Raw genomic sequence first — 12,342 nt, forward strand, 5'->3', positions numbered from 1 at the left:
TTTATTCCCTTTTAATTGGATTAAGATTTTTTTTTCTTGACAGTAACCTAGAAAAGTACTTTAAAAAGAGCCTGAAGGATTAGTGATGGAAAAAGCTGTCTGCAAAAACATCTGAGTTAGTTTGGCTATTACTATTTATTTGATTTGGAAGCTACTTGGAAAAATCTTTTATGTAGTTTGTTACTGAGTGAAATACACTAGAAATTAAGTTACACGCAGTGAAATTCTGCTACATTTTTGAGGCTTTCTCTTTTGAATGAAAAAAAGGTTTTATTTGATTTTTGCTTGACTTGATTGAAGAGAAAACTTGATAAAAGAGACTGCCTCCTGTCTAGGTTATACAAACCTCTCAGTCTGCCTAGAACTTTTGCAGCCCTGTCTGCTGTGACCTTTTTCCATTTTTTCCCTTTTCCAGGTAACTTGTAGTGGTAGTCTCCCGTAGCATTTCCTTTTCCCAGCCCCAGACTTACCACCAAGCTCACAAGACCAATGAGAGCTTAATGGCTGCTCTGTACAACTCCTGCATGGCAGCTGCTAGAGGCCAAGTGGGGTATGTGAACTGCAAGCTGGAGTTGCTGCTGTTCAAGCTGAAAATCTGAGATTCCAGAATGGGTGCTATAACCTTTTATAGTCTGTGCAGCTTGGTCCAAAAAGGCTCTTGTGACATTCACCTGCAGGTAAGGTATGCCTGAACAAGCCCTAAGGGAGACCTTTGCACCGCTTTGTGCTCTTATTGGACATAAAGAAATAGGGACATACAGCAGGGCCAGCGAGGTGAGTGGTAAGACTGGGGCAATGCTGATTCGGAACTGGCTTTCTGCTGTGCAAGCTGCATTTTCACCTAAACACTTACAGGTAGCTTTGGAACAGATGGTCTGGCTTTTTGAGGCACAGAAGTAGGGGATATCCCATTCAGGTCATGTCAGTGTAACATTTGTACAAATCTCAACTGGACTATTCAATATGACGGTTACACCATATATTAATATACAATATTATAGCTTTTTCCCTGGATGGAAGATGCGGAATGTCTCTAGGGGACATGCCAGGGGAGCTGCATCCTAGCAGGTTCCTGCATCTCCCCAGGCCTCTCCTGAGCCCATCTGTGCTGGCAGACCAGATTAGTGCTCACAGCTACTGGCTGCTGGGGATTATGACACCCACTGATTTACGGGTGAATGTCTTGGAGCGAATTTGCTACTGAAAAAAAAATCTCGTAAGCTGCGAGCGATCACCTCCTCTTTTACATGATGACCCTAGCAAAGCCAGTTGGTTTTGCCCAAAACAAACCAGGGGCCGTTCATGGGCGTTGATCTGAAAGCAGGGCTTGACTGGGACAAGGACAAATGCCTGGAGGCAGTAACCTCTCCTGCCGCTATAGCTGGATCCAGAGCATGGGGTCTCCTCATGAGCTGGGCTTTTGGCAGGCTGTAAGGAGAGAACTGCAGTATAATTGGCCATTCTGTCTAGAAGAGTAAAGGTAATCAAAGGTACGAGAGCAATATAGTTTTGTGACTCTTTTTGTAATCATTAAAGATATAGCTGAGATACTGGTTGTGGTTACAGCTGAGAAACTGAAATCAAGACTGGCAAATTAACAGAAGAAATAGTACCATCTTTTCTGTTTTGGTGACGGGGTTCGACTAGATTATCGATGCTTCCATTAACACCTGTAGCGCAAACCTGTGCCAACCCTTCTTGTGGCACAGCCAGACTCTGCAACTTGCCCCTGGTCTGCATGGGTGGCGTTAACAGTGTTGTGTGATATATCTTACTTACCTTATCCCAATGGTGAAGCTATGTTGTACTGCATACTATTCAGAAACATACATTTCCAAACATTCTTTTCTTTGAAGTGTTGTTCAATTTTCAAGGATGCAGGGTGTTCAGGAATCAAACCAGCTCTCAACAGTCTAAAAATCAGGCAGCTGAAATAACAACAGAAGGGCTAGGCCAGAGGGTCTGTACCTCTGCCTATTGCTACAGGAGCAGCTGCGCAGCACAGCCCTGCCAACAAGGAGCTTTAGGATTTTTTTTTTTTTTTTGTAAGTAGAAAAAAATGGCAGTCCGTTATTTTCCTGCCCTGCAACAGTCAGCTTTAGTAACTCTTCATAGAGCTTCTTCTGCCAGAAGGTATGAAATCTGGCAACCTCATATGCAATTGCAATATTCTGGTACTGAATCAATGCTTGTTAATGATATGTAAACTATCACAAAGTCTGTTCTGCTGAAGAAATCAGAACATGGACTGTTTATCTCCCCCCCCGACACTCTTTTTAATTTTCAAACAATCTGCTTTATAAATTGTTTATTTCTGTGTATCAGGTACCATTATTATGGAATTGCAGTGAAAGAAAACTCCCAGTATTATGATGTGATGTATTCAAAAAAAGGAGCAGCGTGGGTCAACGAAACAGGAAAAAAAGAAGTAACCAAACAGACAGTGGCGTATTCACCACGGTCCAAACTTGGAACGTTACTGCCAGAGTTTCCAAATGTCAAAGATCTAAATCTGCCAGCCAGTCTGCCAGAGGAGAAGGTAACACTTTGGAAATATTCTCGGCTTGCCTTGTTTTATTTTCCCCTCTGGATGAAAGCTTTATCTCAAATATAAAGACTTTAAATTACAGTGAGTTTAATAATGCCTTGACTTTATTTATGAGGAACTTAACTGCTTCATATAGCAGGAAGAAATATCTGTCCTTAACATAGACAGCTGACACGGTATTAGCTGCACTTTTCTTTCAACCACTTCTGAAGCCTGTGCACACTTTTTTTTTTTGTAAGTTACCTTACATTCAGCAGGAGAGGCTTAAGGGAAACTAGTTAAATCACTTATGACAAGAATAACAAGACCTCAGACTTCTGTTTCTGCAACCTGTCATAGCTATTTAATTTGCAAACCCACTCACTGGCAAGCTGAAAAACCATTCTGATGTGTGCTTAGTGTGCCTCTTATCCTTCTAGGCTAGAAAGTGAGAGAATCCTATCCGTACATATGACAAAAATCCCCGAACTGCCCCTGGCTGAGCTTGCTAGTTTTCTGATGCTATTCACAACTGTATTATCAATGTAAGGTGGAACAAAAGAATAAGGTTTTATAGTTCTTTATGTCCTAATTAGGGCCACATTCTCGTCTTTGATCTCACTGAGGCTTTTTGCTCCTCTTACATTTGAAGAATCCCCACTGACATAGAAAAATCCATGAATTCAAAGGGAGAATTTACTTTTAAGAAGAAAACTCATCTTAAAGCTAATCTAACTAAACTCAAAACTCTAACCATTTTCATTATTTTTGCAATTGTGCATAGGTAAGGAGAAGAAAAAAATATTTTTCTGGGCTTTTTATTTTGTTTTTTAAAACAGTTTTCTTAAAATGATTTTTGTGGTCTTCTTCTCATTCTTTTTCAGGTTTCTACCTTTATTATGATGTATAGAACGCACTGTCAGAGGATATTAGACACTGTGATAAGAGCAAACTTTGATGAGGTATGGTCAGAAACTAGGGCTGTAGTTTAATGATACCTAAGGTATCAATGGATCCGAGAGCTTATTTTGAATGTGATACTACAAAATAATGGCTTTGATCATTTTCATGAATAGTAACTTTATCAGTACCAGTGTATATATATAAGTAATACCATTAACTCTCACTTACAGCATTACCTGAATTAAAGGTAGGAGAGAAATGGGAATAGTTTTGTGTCCCTTTTCCAACAGGATTAAAGTAGCAATGTCCCCTTACATGATATTAGATAGCCCATTTACAACTCAAGAAGTGTGACCACCACCACTTTCCTAAGCTTTGAGTTGGAACTGAGCTCTTTTTGAAGGAATTCTTCTGAATGTTCAGCACAAAGTTGGGGCAGATGCAGAAGCCAAAAGAGTGGCCTCTGCTGCTCTTGCCTTGTCAACACTGGGGCAGAATGGTGGGGATCTAGAGCCACCCAGAGCTCCTGGTAAACCTGTAGCTGGAGTGTCCAGTTGTTCTGTGGTACTGCAGCACAGCTAAGAACACACACGCTGCTCCTGCTCAGCAGTCGCTAAGATCCATTAAACGTGGATAAGATTTGTACCTGCTGGAGATCTTACTGCAGAACCAGAGCAGAAAGGCTGCAAACTGAAAGCATTACTGGAATGCAAGCATTATTATATCACATGTGGAGAAGGGCGCTAGTCTAAGAAAACAGGTCTGACTATAGGTGGGCCTGATTTGACTACAACATGCAGCTCCTGGTAACTCACAGAACTTTTGATTCTGGATTCTCAAGAGTGGAAGGGAATTCCCTGCTTTTCTCCCTCTCACTGTACTCACAAGCTTCTGTTTTAAAGCTGAGGCTCTTTTAAGTCATTGGACCGAGCCTAAATGCTTCCGTATGAGAGAATCTGCCTATTTTTAAGGAGTAATTTCACCTCTTTTCACATTCTCTGTGTGCCTCCTCAAGTTACTCCTAGGTATGTTTAAATGGGGACCAACAAGAGTGTGAATTTGATTAAATCTGATATCCAGCTTCGGAAAAACTAACACCGCTTCATCACTGCCTCTTCTCCAAACCAATTGATTCACTGAAGTAATATTTTCAGGATTTTTTTTATTTGTGGCCTTTGATTATTTTCATCTAAATGATGCTGTTGCCTCTTTTGATTGCAGGTTCAAAGTTTTCTTCTGCACTTTTGGCAAGGAATGCCTCCTCATATGCTGCCTGTACTGGGTTCTTCGACCGTAGTGAATATAGTGGGAGTTTGTGATTCAATACTGTACAAAGCGATTTCTGGAGTTTTGATGCCAACAGTACTCCAGGCATTACCTGACAGGTATGACCACTACACCAACCACTTTTACAGCAGCTGCCTTTATTGTATGTGTATACTTCATGGATGGCACTCAGAAAGCTGCTTGTTGACACCCGTTCCCTGAGTTTAAATCAGAGTCAGATCAAAGCAGATGCAAAGATGATATATTTCTGAAGAAATTTTTGGATTTTGATAGTATTTGTGTTGTGAAAAAGTCATTTTTTTCTGTGATAAGAAATACTACTTCCTCCTTCATTTATTAACATTAAGCAGATGGTCATGTCCTAGCTTTCAGGAAACATCAGAAATCTGCAGGCTGCAGAATGCCAGTCTTCTGTCTTGTGAATATTTCAGACACTTTTCTGCTAGTCTGGCATAGTAACATTACAGCATTCTGAATTACAGTGGCAAAAAGGAGCTGTCCTGGCTGCTCTGTAGGTAAATACGCAGGCACATATATGGGAACTGCAGTTAACACATTTGTCTCTGTTTATGCTCTTGGATCCCAATTGTTACTCTGCTTGCCAGGAGTAGAAAACATGAAGATTATACCTCAGAAAATTTGGATTCATTTAAATAGTATTCTGTGATGAACAGATACATGCTTATTATAGACAGTGTTTGCCCTTAGGTACTCCTTTGTTTTAATCTAAATTCTCATTACCAATCCACATGGTAGATGTCAGCTGTTCTCTTCCAACCTGGATCTCATTTAAGTCCAAGGAGTCTTGTTTAAACAGGTAAGGCAGGGCAGGGAGCAACACTTCACAGCAAAGCGTGTAATCACAGAGTGCATTCAGCCATTTCTGTACTTCGAGCTTCCTCTTATGAGCATCAGGAAACTATCCTTTTTTAAATGTGTGTGTTCACATTTAGAATTATTTGACTGATGCTTTTCTGCAGCCAAATAATTTAAGAATATTGCTGTAAGAGTTTATTGGTACTGCTGCGTATTTGGCCCCGATGACTTTAAAGAATCTCTAATCACAGCAAATGTTTTTCAGCAGAAAATGTTTTCTCCTAAACTGGTAAGTACCGTGAAGACTATATGATTGCTAAAGGACAGGCAAGATTTTTTTCCACTAGAAACATGTTGTAAGCACGGGGCTTTCCTTGATGACACATGTGCATTTTTACAGGCTTCTCCCCTCACCCCCAAAAATCTATTTCGTTGGGAGGATTAAACAGAACAGCAGTCCTTTTCTCAAGCTGCTTAGTTCTTTCATAGCAAATAAGGAGAGACTTGAGTGTGAATATAGACTTTTGTAATGCATATAAAGGGCCAGATTGTGGCTATTAAGCCATAGCCTGCACTGGAGGGGGTGAAGAAGGGTCTCACTGCAGTGGAAGCTGCTGCAGGAAATCTTGCTGACTCAGCCAGAAACCTCAGCAGGGCTTCCTGGGAGCAAATGGTGGCTGGTGAGCCCCTTTTTGGTGGGTGCAGTCGCTCACACTTACCCCTGTGCGGTGTGGAGCAGAGAAGGCCTATGGCCACGCTTGGCTTTCAGGTCCCTTCTCAGTGCAGAGGGCGTTAGGAGTACAAATGGGAAAAGCTGCTGGCCGAAAGAGGGACAGTGCCTTACACGTCTCCTCTCCACCCTCCTGTGCATCCAGAGCAGGGCTGGGGGAGCGCAGCTTGGCCTGACAGAACTGCAGGCTCCCCCGCAGCGCCCGCCCTGCAGCCGCGCTCAAAAACGGCCATTTTGGGCCCGGCTGAGCCCACAGAGGCGCCGGGGAAGCTGTCTGCCAAGTTCAGCACCGGAGCAGGAAGAGCTGGGGCCATCCACCGAAAGTGGTGGGGTGGAAGAGGGAAACCTCCTGTGGCTGGGGAAGTTCCTGTCCCGTGCAGAGCTAAGCAGACAGATCCTGCCGCTCTCTCTCCAATTCCCTGCCCAGCACAGGATGGCCTGGAAGATCCTTCCCAGCACCACCACCCGCTCACTGGCTCCAGCCTGCAGCATAGTTAGATAGTGCTTCCCTTGAATGACCCAGTATTTATCTGTATAAATGTAGGCCCAGCTGAGTTGAAATCCAAATTTTGATCTATTGTCCTCCTTAAAGAGATGTGATTTTAGGTTGTCGTTTTTGAACAGAGTGAAAATTATTTTATTTTAAGCCAAAAACACCAGTTAAAACTACTACTGCAGAGCAGTACAGAGATTTCCATTCTGTGTAAGCTTTTGGACGTGTTGCTTTTTAACCTTTCCCTGCAAACATTTTGAGAAGATTTTTTCCTACCTACAGACCAAAATAGGTCATCAGCCACGCATAAGAGTGAGTTGTAAATGCCAAATGATCCACAGGCTTTGCATGTTCATGGGTGTTACACTATAAAGCAGCAAGTAATTACGTTCTGATTTCTCTTTTCAGTTTGACTCAGGTGATCCGAAAGTTTGCAAAACAACTGGATGAGTGGCTGAAAGTAGCCCTCCATGACCTGCCAGAAAACCTACGAAATATCAAATTCGAATGTATGTATTGTGCAGTCGCTTTCCCATTAATCTAAGGAGAAGGGCGTGTTTATTGATTGCAAATTAATTGGAAATGAGGCTAGTGTTCTTTCAAGAACTAAAAAACTGCCAGCATTGTAAATCTTGCATTCATCCACAATCTCCACTTGCTCATGAGAACCAATTTCATCCGGTGAAATGAGGCACCACTCCAAAGTGAGAAGAATTGCTTTTCCTTTCCTGTGGAGTCTGATAAGAAATTAATTTTGTTGATAGTAAGCAAACATTAGGGATGATATTAGGCAAAGGAAATTATTAAACAAACCTTTAGGCTAGCACAATTTGAATACAGCTTGAGGCCCTTGCTCAAAAAAAGTGCCAGAGTTAAAAATGAAGGAGATCAAATTACCCTGTCACCACAGGAAAGGGCACTAGTCCTTTTCAGATGTGCTTTGTAGATGCCTGCAGTGCACATCACCTATTGATAAAGCCTGCTTTATTTCACGGCTCTCAATTCTTTGCCTTTCATGAGCACTAAATTCCACACCACAAAGTTAAAAGAAAAAAAAAACTAATTTAGGAGAAGGATTAACTGTTTTGATCAGCATGGAAAATTAGAAGTATATTTTCCTGAGAACACTCAGGATGTAAATTAGAATAACTAATTTCAGGTTTTTTTGTTATTTACTGATTTATTTTAAAAGTTTTGTAAAGTCAGACCTGAAAATATGTTTTATCACATCTTTTTTTTTTTTCAGTTCAGAAATATCAAGAATGTGCAACAGTAAAATCTCTTCTGGTCATAGTGGAGAGGGACACTACACTTTCTAGTCATTCTTTAAATCTACTCTTTAACAGCCTCCATATACAGTACTGTGGGAGCACCTACTCTGTGGTTGTATGCAAGGCATGTTTGATCAGATCTGCATGTCTGGTGATTTGGGTATGAGGGTAACCTGAGTGCCTTCCAGCACATACCTGAGTCTGCCACTTCTGCAACTGTTTCCTCTTGATTAGGATTTGTGATCCTGTGCCACAGCCAAGGGAAGTGCTAACAGGAGTAACTACAAGTTTTGGTCACGATTGTAGTTTTGAATTGTGGATTTCAGACAAAAGGTGCACAATAACACATTTTAAAACCCCATATTTTAAAAAACACTGAACTAGGAACAGAAGGCTAGCAACTACATTATGGGCTACAGACTCTAGCACCTCTGACTCCATAGCATGTTATTGCAGTACATAGTTTGCTTTCAGAAACTTGGAGCAACTTCCACCTGAAATGGTTACAGATTTTCGCTCTTACCAGTCCAGTCAGGAGACTCTTCCAGAATCTTTAAGTCTTAGGAACTTTTTCTAATTCCTATACATAATCCATTTATCATTATCTTATGCTCTTTTGTTCTTGCACCTGTTCTTTCAGGTCTTTAGTCTCTTTGTGTATCAAGAGAAAATCTTCTATGCTAAACAAGCCAAGCTCTTCCCTTGTCCTTTACCTTTCTCTTGTCATCTTGTTATTTACATCATCTATAAATCATCATTTATAATACTTATTTGAAATACTGATTGAGCATCCTCATTTAAGATTTTAAAATTAAATTAAAACTGGACTTTTTGTATAAGCTGTATATGCACAACTGTATGTTACCAAAATATAGGATGTTTTTAAATTCTGATTTTAACATTGTATGTTGAAAAATAATGTTATTTATCACAATATATGAATGCATAACTATTCTTTCCTATAGTGTCCAGAAGATTCTCACAAATTCTTCGGCGACAGACATCACTAAATCATCTCTGCCAGGTAAATCTTTCAGTTACTCACTTTTACTGAATACCGCTTTTACTGACTTTTCTAATAATTTGATACATCGGCAGGCTGGAATTTACCCAGAGATAAAGAGATTAGCAGATTGTCTTCAATATTCACTCTGACAATCTTTACGAAAATCAAAAAGTAATTAGCAAAATGCCTTGATAGGTACTTGTCACTCTCTGATAACTAAGTTATATGGAGAACTTTTATGAAACAAATTTAGATTTTGATCCAAAGAGATTGTTCATTTCATTGAAATAAACAAGAGATGTTCCATTGATTTCAGTGGAGTTTGGATCAGGCTCATTGCAAAGCAAAAAAACTTTCTACCTGCTTGACAAAATAATACAGGTTATAAATCAATAATCAATAATACATGTTATAAATCAAATGAAACTTAGTAAAAAGCTAAAGTTTCAAACTCCTCATATTTTGAACTGAAATATGCAGCCAAGACAAGTGAATATGAAAAGTACTCTCCAGTGTTCCTTTTTCAGCAATTCATTTAGATCACAGTCACCTATAAAAAGTTCATAAAACCATATTTTGTACATTATAAAAAGGAGATGCTCCACTGATCTCAATGGTTTCACCCATGTGTCTGAATAGACAATTTGTTTTCCTAATCATGGTGAAAGCTCCACTTTGGAAAACTATGGCCAACACCCCAGGTTAAACCTGAGAGTGGAAATGCCCACAGGAGGAGGCTGGGGGACAAAAACAGCCCTCAGAGACTCCTTGGTTTATCCCTCCATTATTTTAGTGGTGCAGTGCTACCTGGTGGGCCACCTCTGGAGTTTGACGATCCATAGGGATTCAGAGGAAATCGGAATCATTCATATAGGGGCCACAGCCTTCTGCCTCAGGCCTGACATCCAATGAAGAACTCATCAAATGCATTATTTCCTTGGGAAAGCTAATAATGCAGATTATCACCTGTTTATCTTAGAGGGAGCTGGTGTGTGTTACATGGCCATAGCCTTGCACCACTTTCTTCTCAGCCCATTTGCTGCTCACTGGCAGCAAATTCCTGTCTCTAATACCCAAGTGGCAGGTGCTGCTGCAGAGGCAAATGGACTCGAGCTTTTTTCATGTAGTGGAGGGCAGAATGAGAGTTTGGGAAAAGGGGAGATTTTGTTTTGGGACTGAAACTGCCCAAGAAAGCCATCAGAACTGTTGTTTGTTGAGGAATCAAGCAACAGAACAGCTAGACTGGGAGAGCTCACCTAGGTTTGTGAGGGGTGGGAGCCAAAGACTTGCAGCTGAGTAGCACGGGTGAAATGACTTGCAGGCCCCTGTAACTCCCATCAGATCAGAGTGGTGGGTGGGAGTCCATAAGGAGAATCAACTTAGTGAGCCTAGCTAAGGAAGCGTAAAAGGGGATAAAGCTGATTTTTTAATCTAATAAACCATGAACTAATGAATAGATTGGATTGGATTACAGGCATCAAGAACGGTGATCCACAGTGCAGACATCACATTCCAAATGCTGGAGGACTGGAGGAATGTGGATCTGAATAGCATTACCAAACAAACCCTCTATACTATGGAGGACTCAAGGGAGGAACACAGGAAGCTCATCGTACAATGTAAGAGCAGAACTGCCAAATAAAGCCAGGTGAACTTGGCTTCCTGGTGCAAACAAAACTCAGTGAAAGCAACACTGCTCAGTTTTGCAGCCATTGCTTTGCGGTAAAGAAGTGCAGTTATCAAGAGAAGTCGCAACAGTGGAGGCTTAAGATAAATACTGAGAAGCTTAGCTTACACAGAAACTTGAGTGACATCAAATCAAATGAATTTTTCCCAAATGCAAATAGATTTAGGCACATGTTGCAGTGAAACGTGGTGGAGTCATATCTTCCAACCAGGAGAGAGAGAAGCACCCAGAAATGCTGACCTAATACAAATGTTTAGCATACAATGGATCCTACTGAGATAACGTAGATATGGATGGGGATGATTCTGGGTTTTTGACTTATTTTTCCCCATCGTTGAGGTATAGTCTACTTGGCCTTTCAAAAGTCTAACTCGACATGACTACTGTGATCTAGATTTGAGACCTAGTCTAACATTCTCAGTTTTGGAAACTGAGAACATATGATTTCCAGCTACTGTAAGTGGAAAGAAATAGGTTCCCTGTAAGAAAGATTAGAGAGAAGAGAAAAGAAAGAAAAACAAAACAAAAACACCACTGGGTAGAAGAGCAGCTCTTTCCTGTTTTGTGGTAGCTGCCTCTGCCTTTCTCAAGTCCTGTAGAGGTATCTGTAACAGTCACTTGAGGCTAAGCAGTTTGTCTTCTCAGTAGGGGATTGTACACAATTATATTGTTGCAGCAGCAAGTCAGGCAACTGATCTGTTTTTCTGCTCCTACTCCCTCTTTGCAGAGAATGCGAGTCACTTCATCTGTTTTATCGCCCAGTTTGTGTCTAGCCCAGTGCTTAAGCAAGGAGACGATGTTTTGGATTTGTCTTAGATCCTATCCTGACTGAAGTGAGGTTGCCCACCCATTAAAACAGCAGTCAGAAAAGTGAACTGGGGAGCAAACACCACTATTTCCTTTCTTCTCTGGATAGTGTTTCTGACTATCCAGCTTTTGCAAGCATAAGATAAACAAGGTTACAGTCAAGTGCAAAGCAAATGCCTTGCTGGCCAACATGCTGGTTCATCTTCGGATGCTGTTGCCCGAAGTGAAGCCCAAGGAGCTTGTCCTTCGTGTGGCACACTTCCCAGGCTACCACCTCTCAGTGCTTTGCCTCTTCTGCCAGCACCACTCTCACTTCCTATGATGGGAAATTCCTTCTTGTGATGCTTATAACTAGGCATAAATGGAAATGCATAGCACGCTGAGATCATCCTGTGACACAGCGGGTACAGAGTATATTTCGTCTTGATTTACTGGGCCATTTATTTTAGCGGAGTTGAATTGTTTCTCAAGATGTCAAAGCACATGATTCTTTGTCTTCCAGTTGCTGATTCTCATAAATAAACTAGGGGCTTGCAGCTTTAAGAGCTGCAGTTGAATGACTTAATTCTTTTTGCTTTTGGTATTAAAATAGGTATCTGTGTTCTTCAGAGAGTTTAAAAGTATTCGGGTCACCTTTCGAAACTCTTCTTGATAAATTCGTTATTGCATTTATAGCATTTATTTTAAAGAAGTGGAAATTTTCAGGAAATCTTCATGCGTCTCTGTGGTTTGGGCACCACAAATAGATGTTCTGAGCAGTTAAATTATGCTTTTGCAACTAAAGCACTATACAGATGAGAGCTTTATCAACAATG

General features: G+C 40.9%; 1 protein-coding gene across 1 annotated transcript in view; it reads left to right on the top strand.

The window, feature by feature from the left end:
- Positions 1 to 12,342, top strand: part of RFX4 (regulatory factor X4) — an 88,524-nt gene that overhangs the window by 45,649 nt on the left and 30,533 nt on the right. The window contains exons 6-11 of the mRNA XM_010223199.2: positions 2,326 to 2,539; positions 3,412 to 3,489; positions 4,652 to 4,815; positions 7,165 to 7,265; positions 8,993 to 9,051; positions 10,508 to 10,652. Coding sequence (XP_010221501.2) covers positions 2,326 to 2,539; positions 3,412 to 3,489; positions 4,652 to 4,815; positions 7,165 to 7,265; positions 8,993 to 9,051; positions 10,508 to 10,652 — 761 coding nt within the window. The remainder of the gene's footprint in view (positions 1 to 2,325; positions 2,540 to 3,411; positions 3,490 to 4,651; positions 4,816 to 7,164; positions 7,266 to 8,992; positions 9,052 to 10,507; positions 10,653 to 12,342) is intronic.

This window comes from Tinamus guttatus, unplaced genomic scaffold (genome assembly GCF_059628265.1).
Source record: "Tinamus guttatus ecotype Peru unplaced genomic scaffold, ASM5962826v1 Tinamus_guttatus_pri_ptg000125l, whole genome shotgun sequence".
Taxonomy (NCBI): Eukaryota; Metazoa; Chordata; class Aves; order Tinamiformes; family Tinamidae; genus Tinamus; species Tinamus guttatus.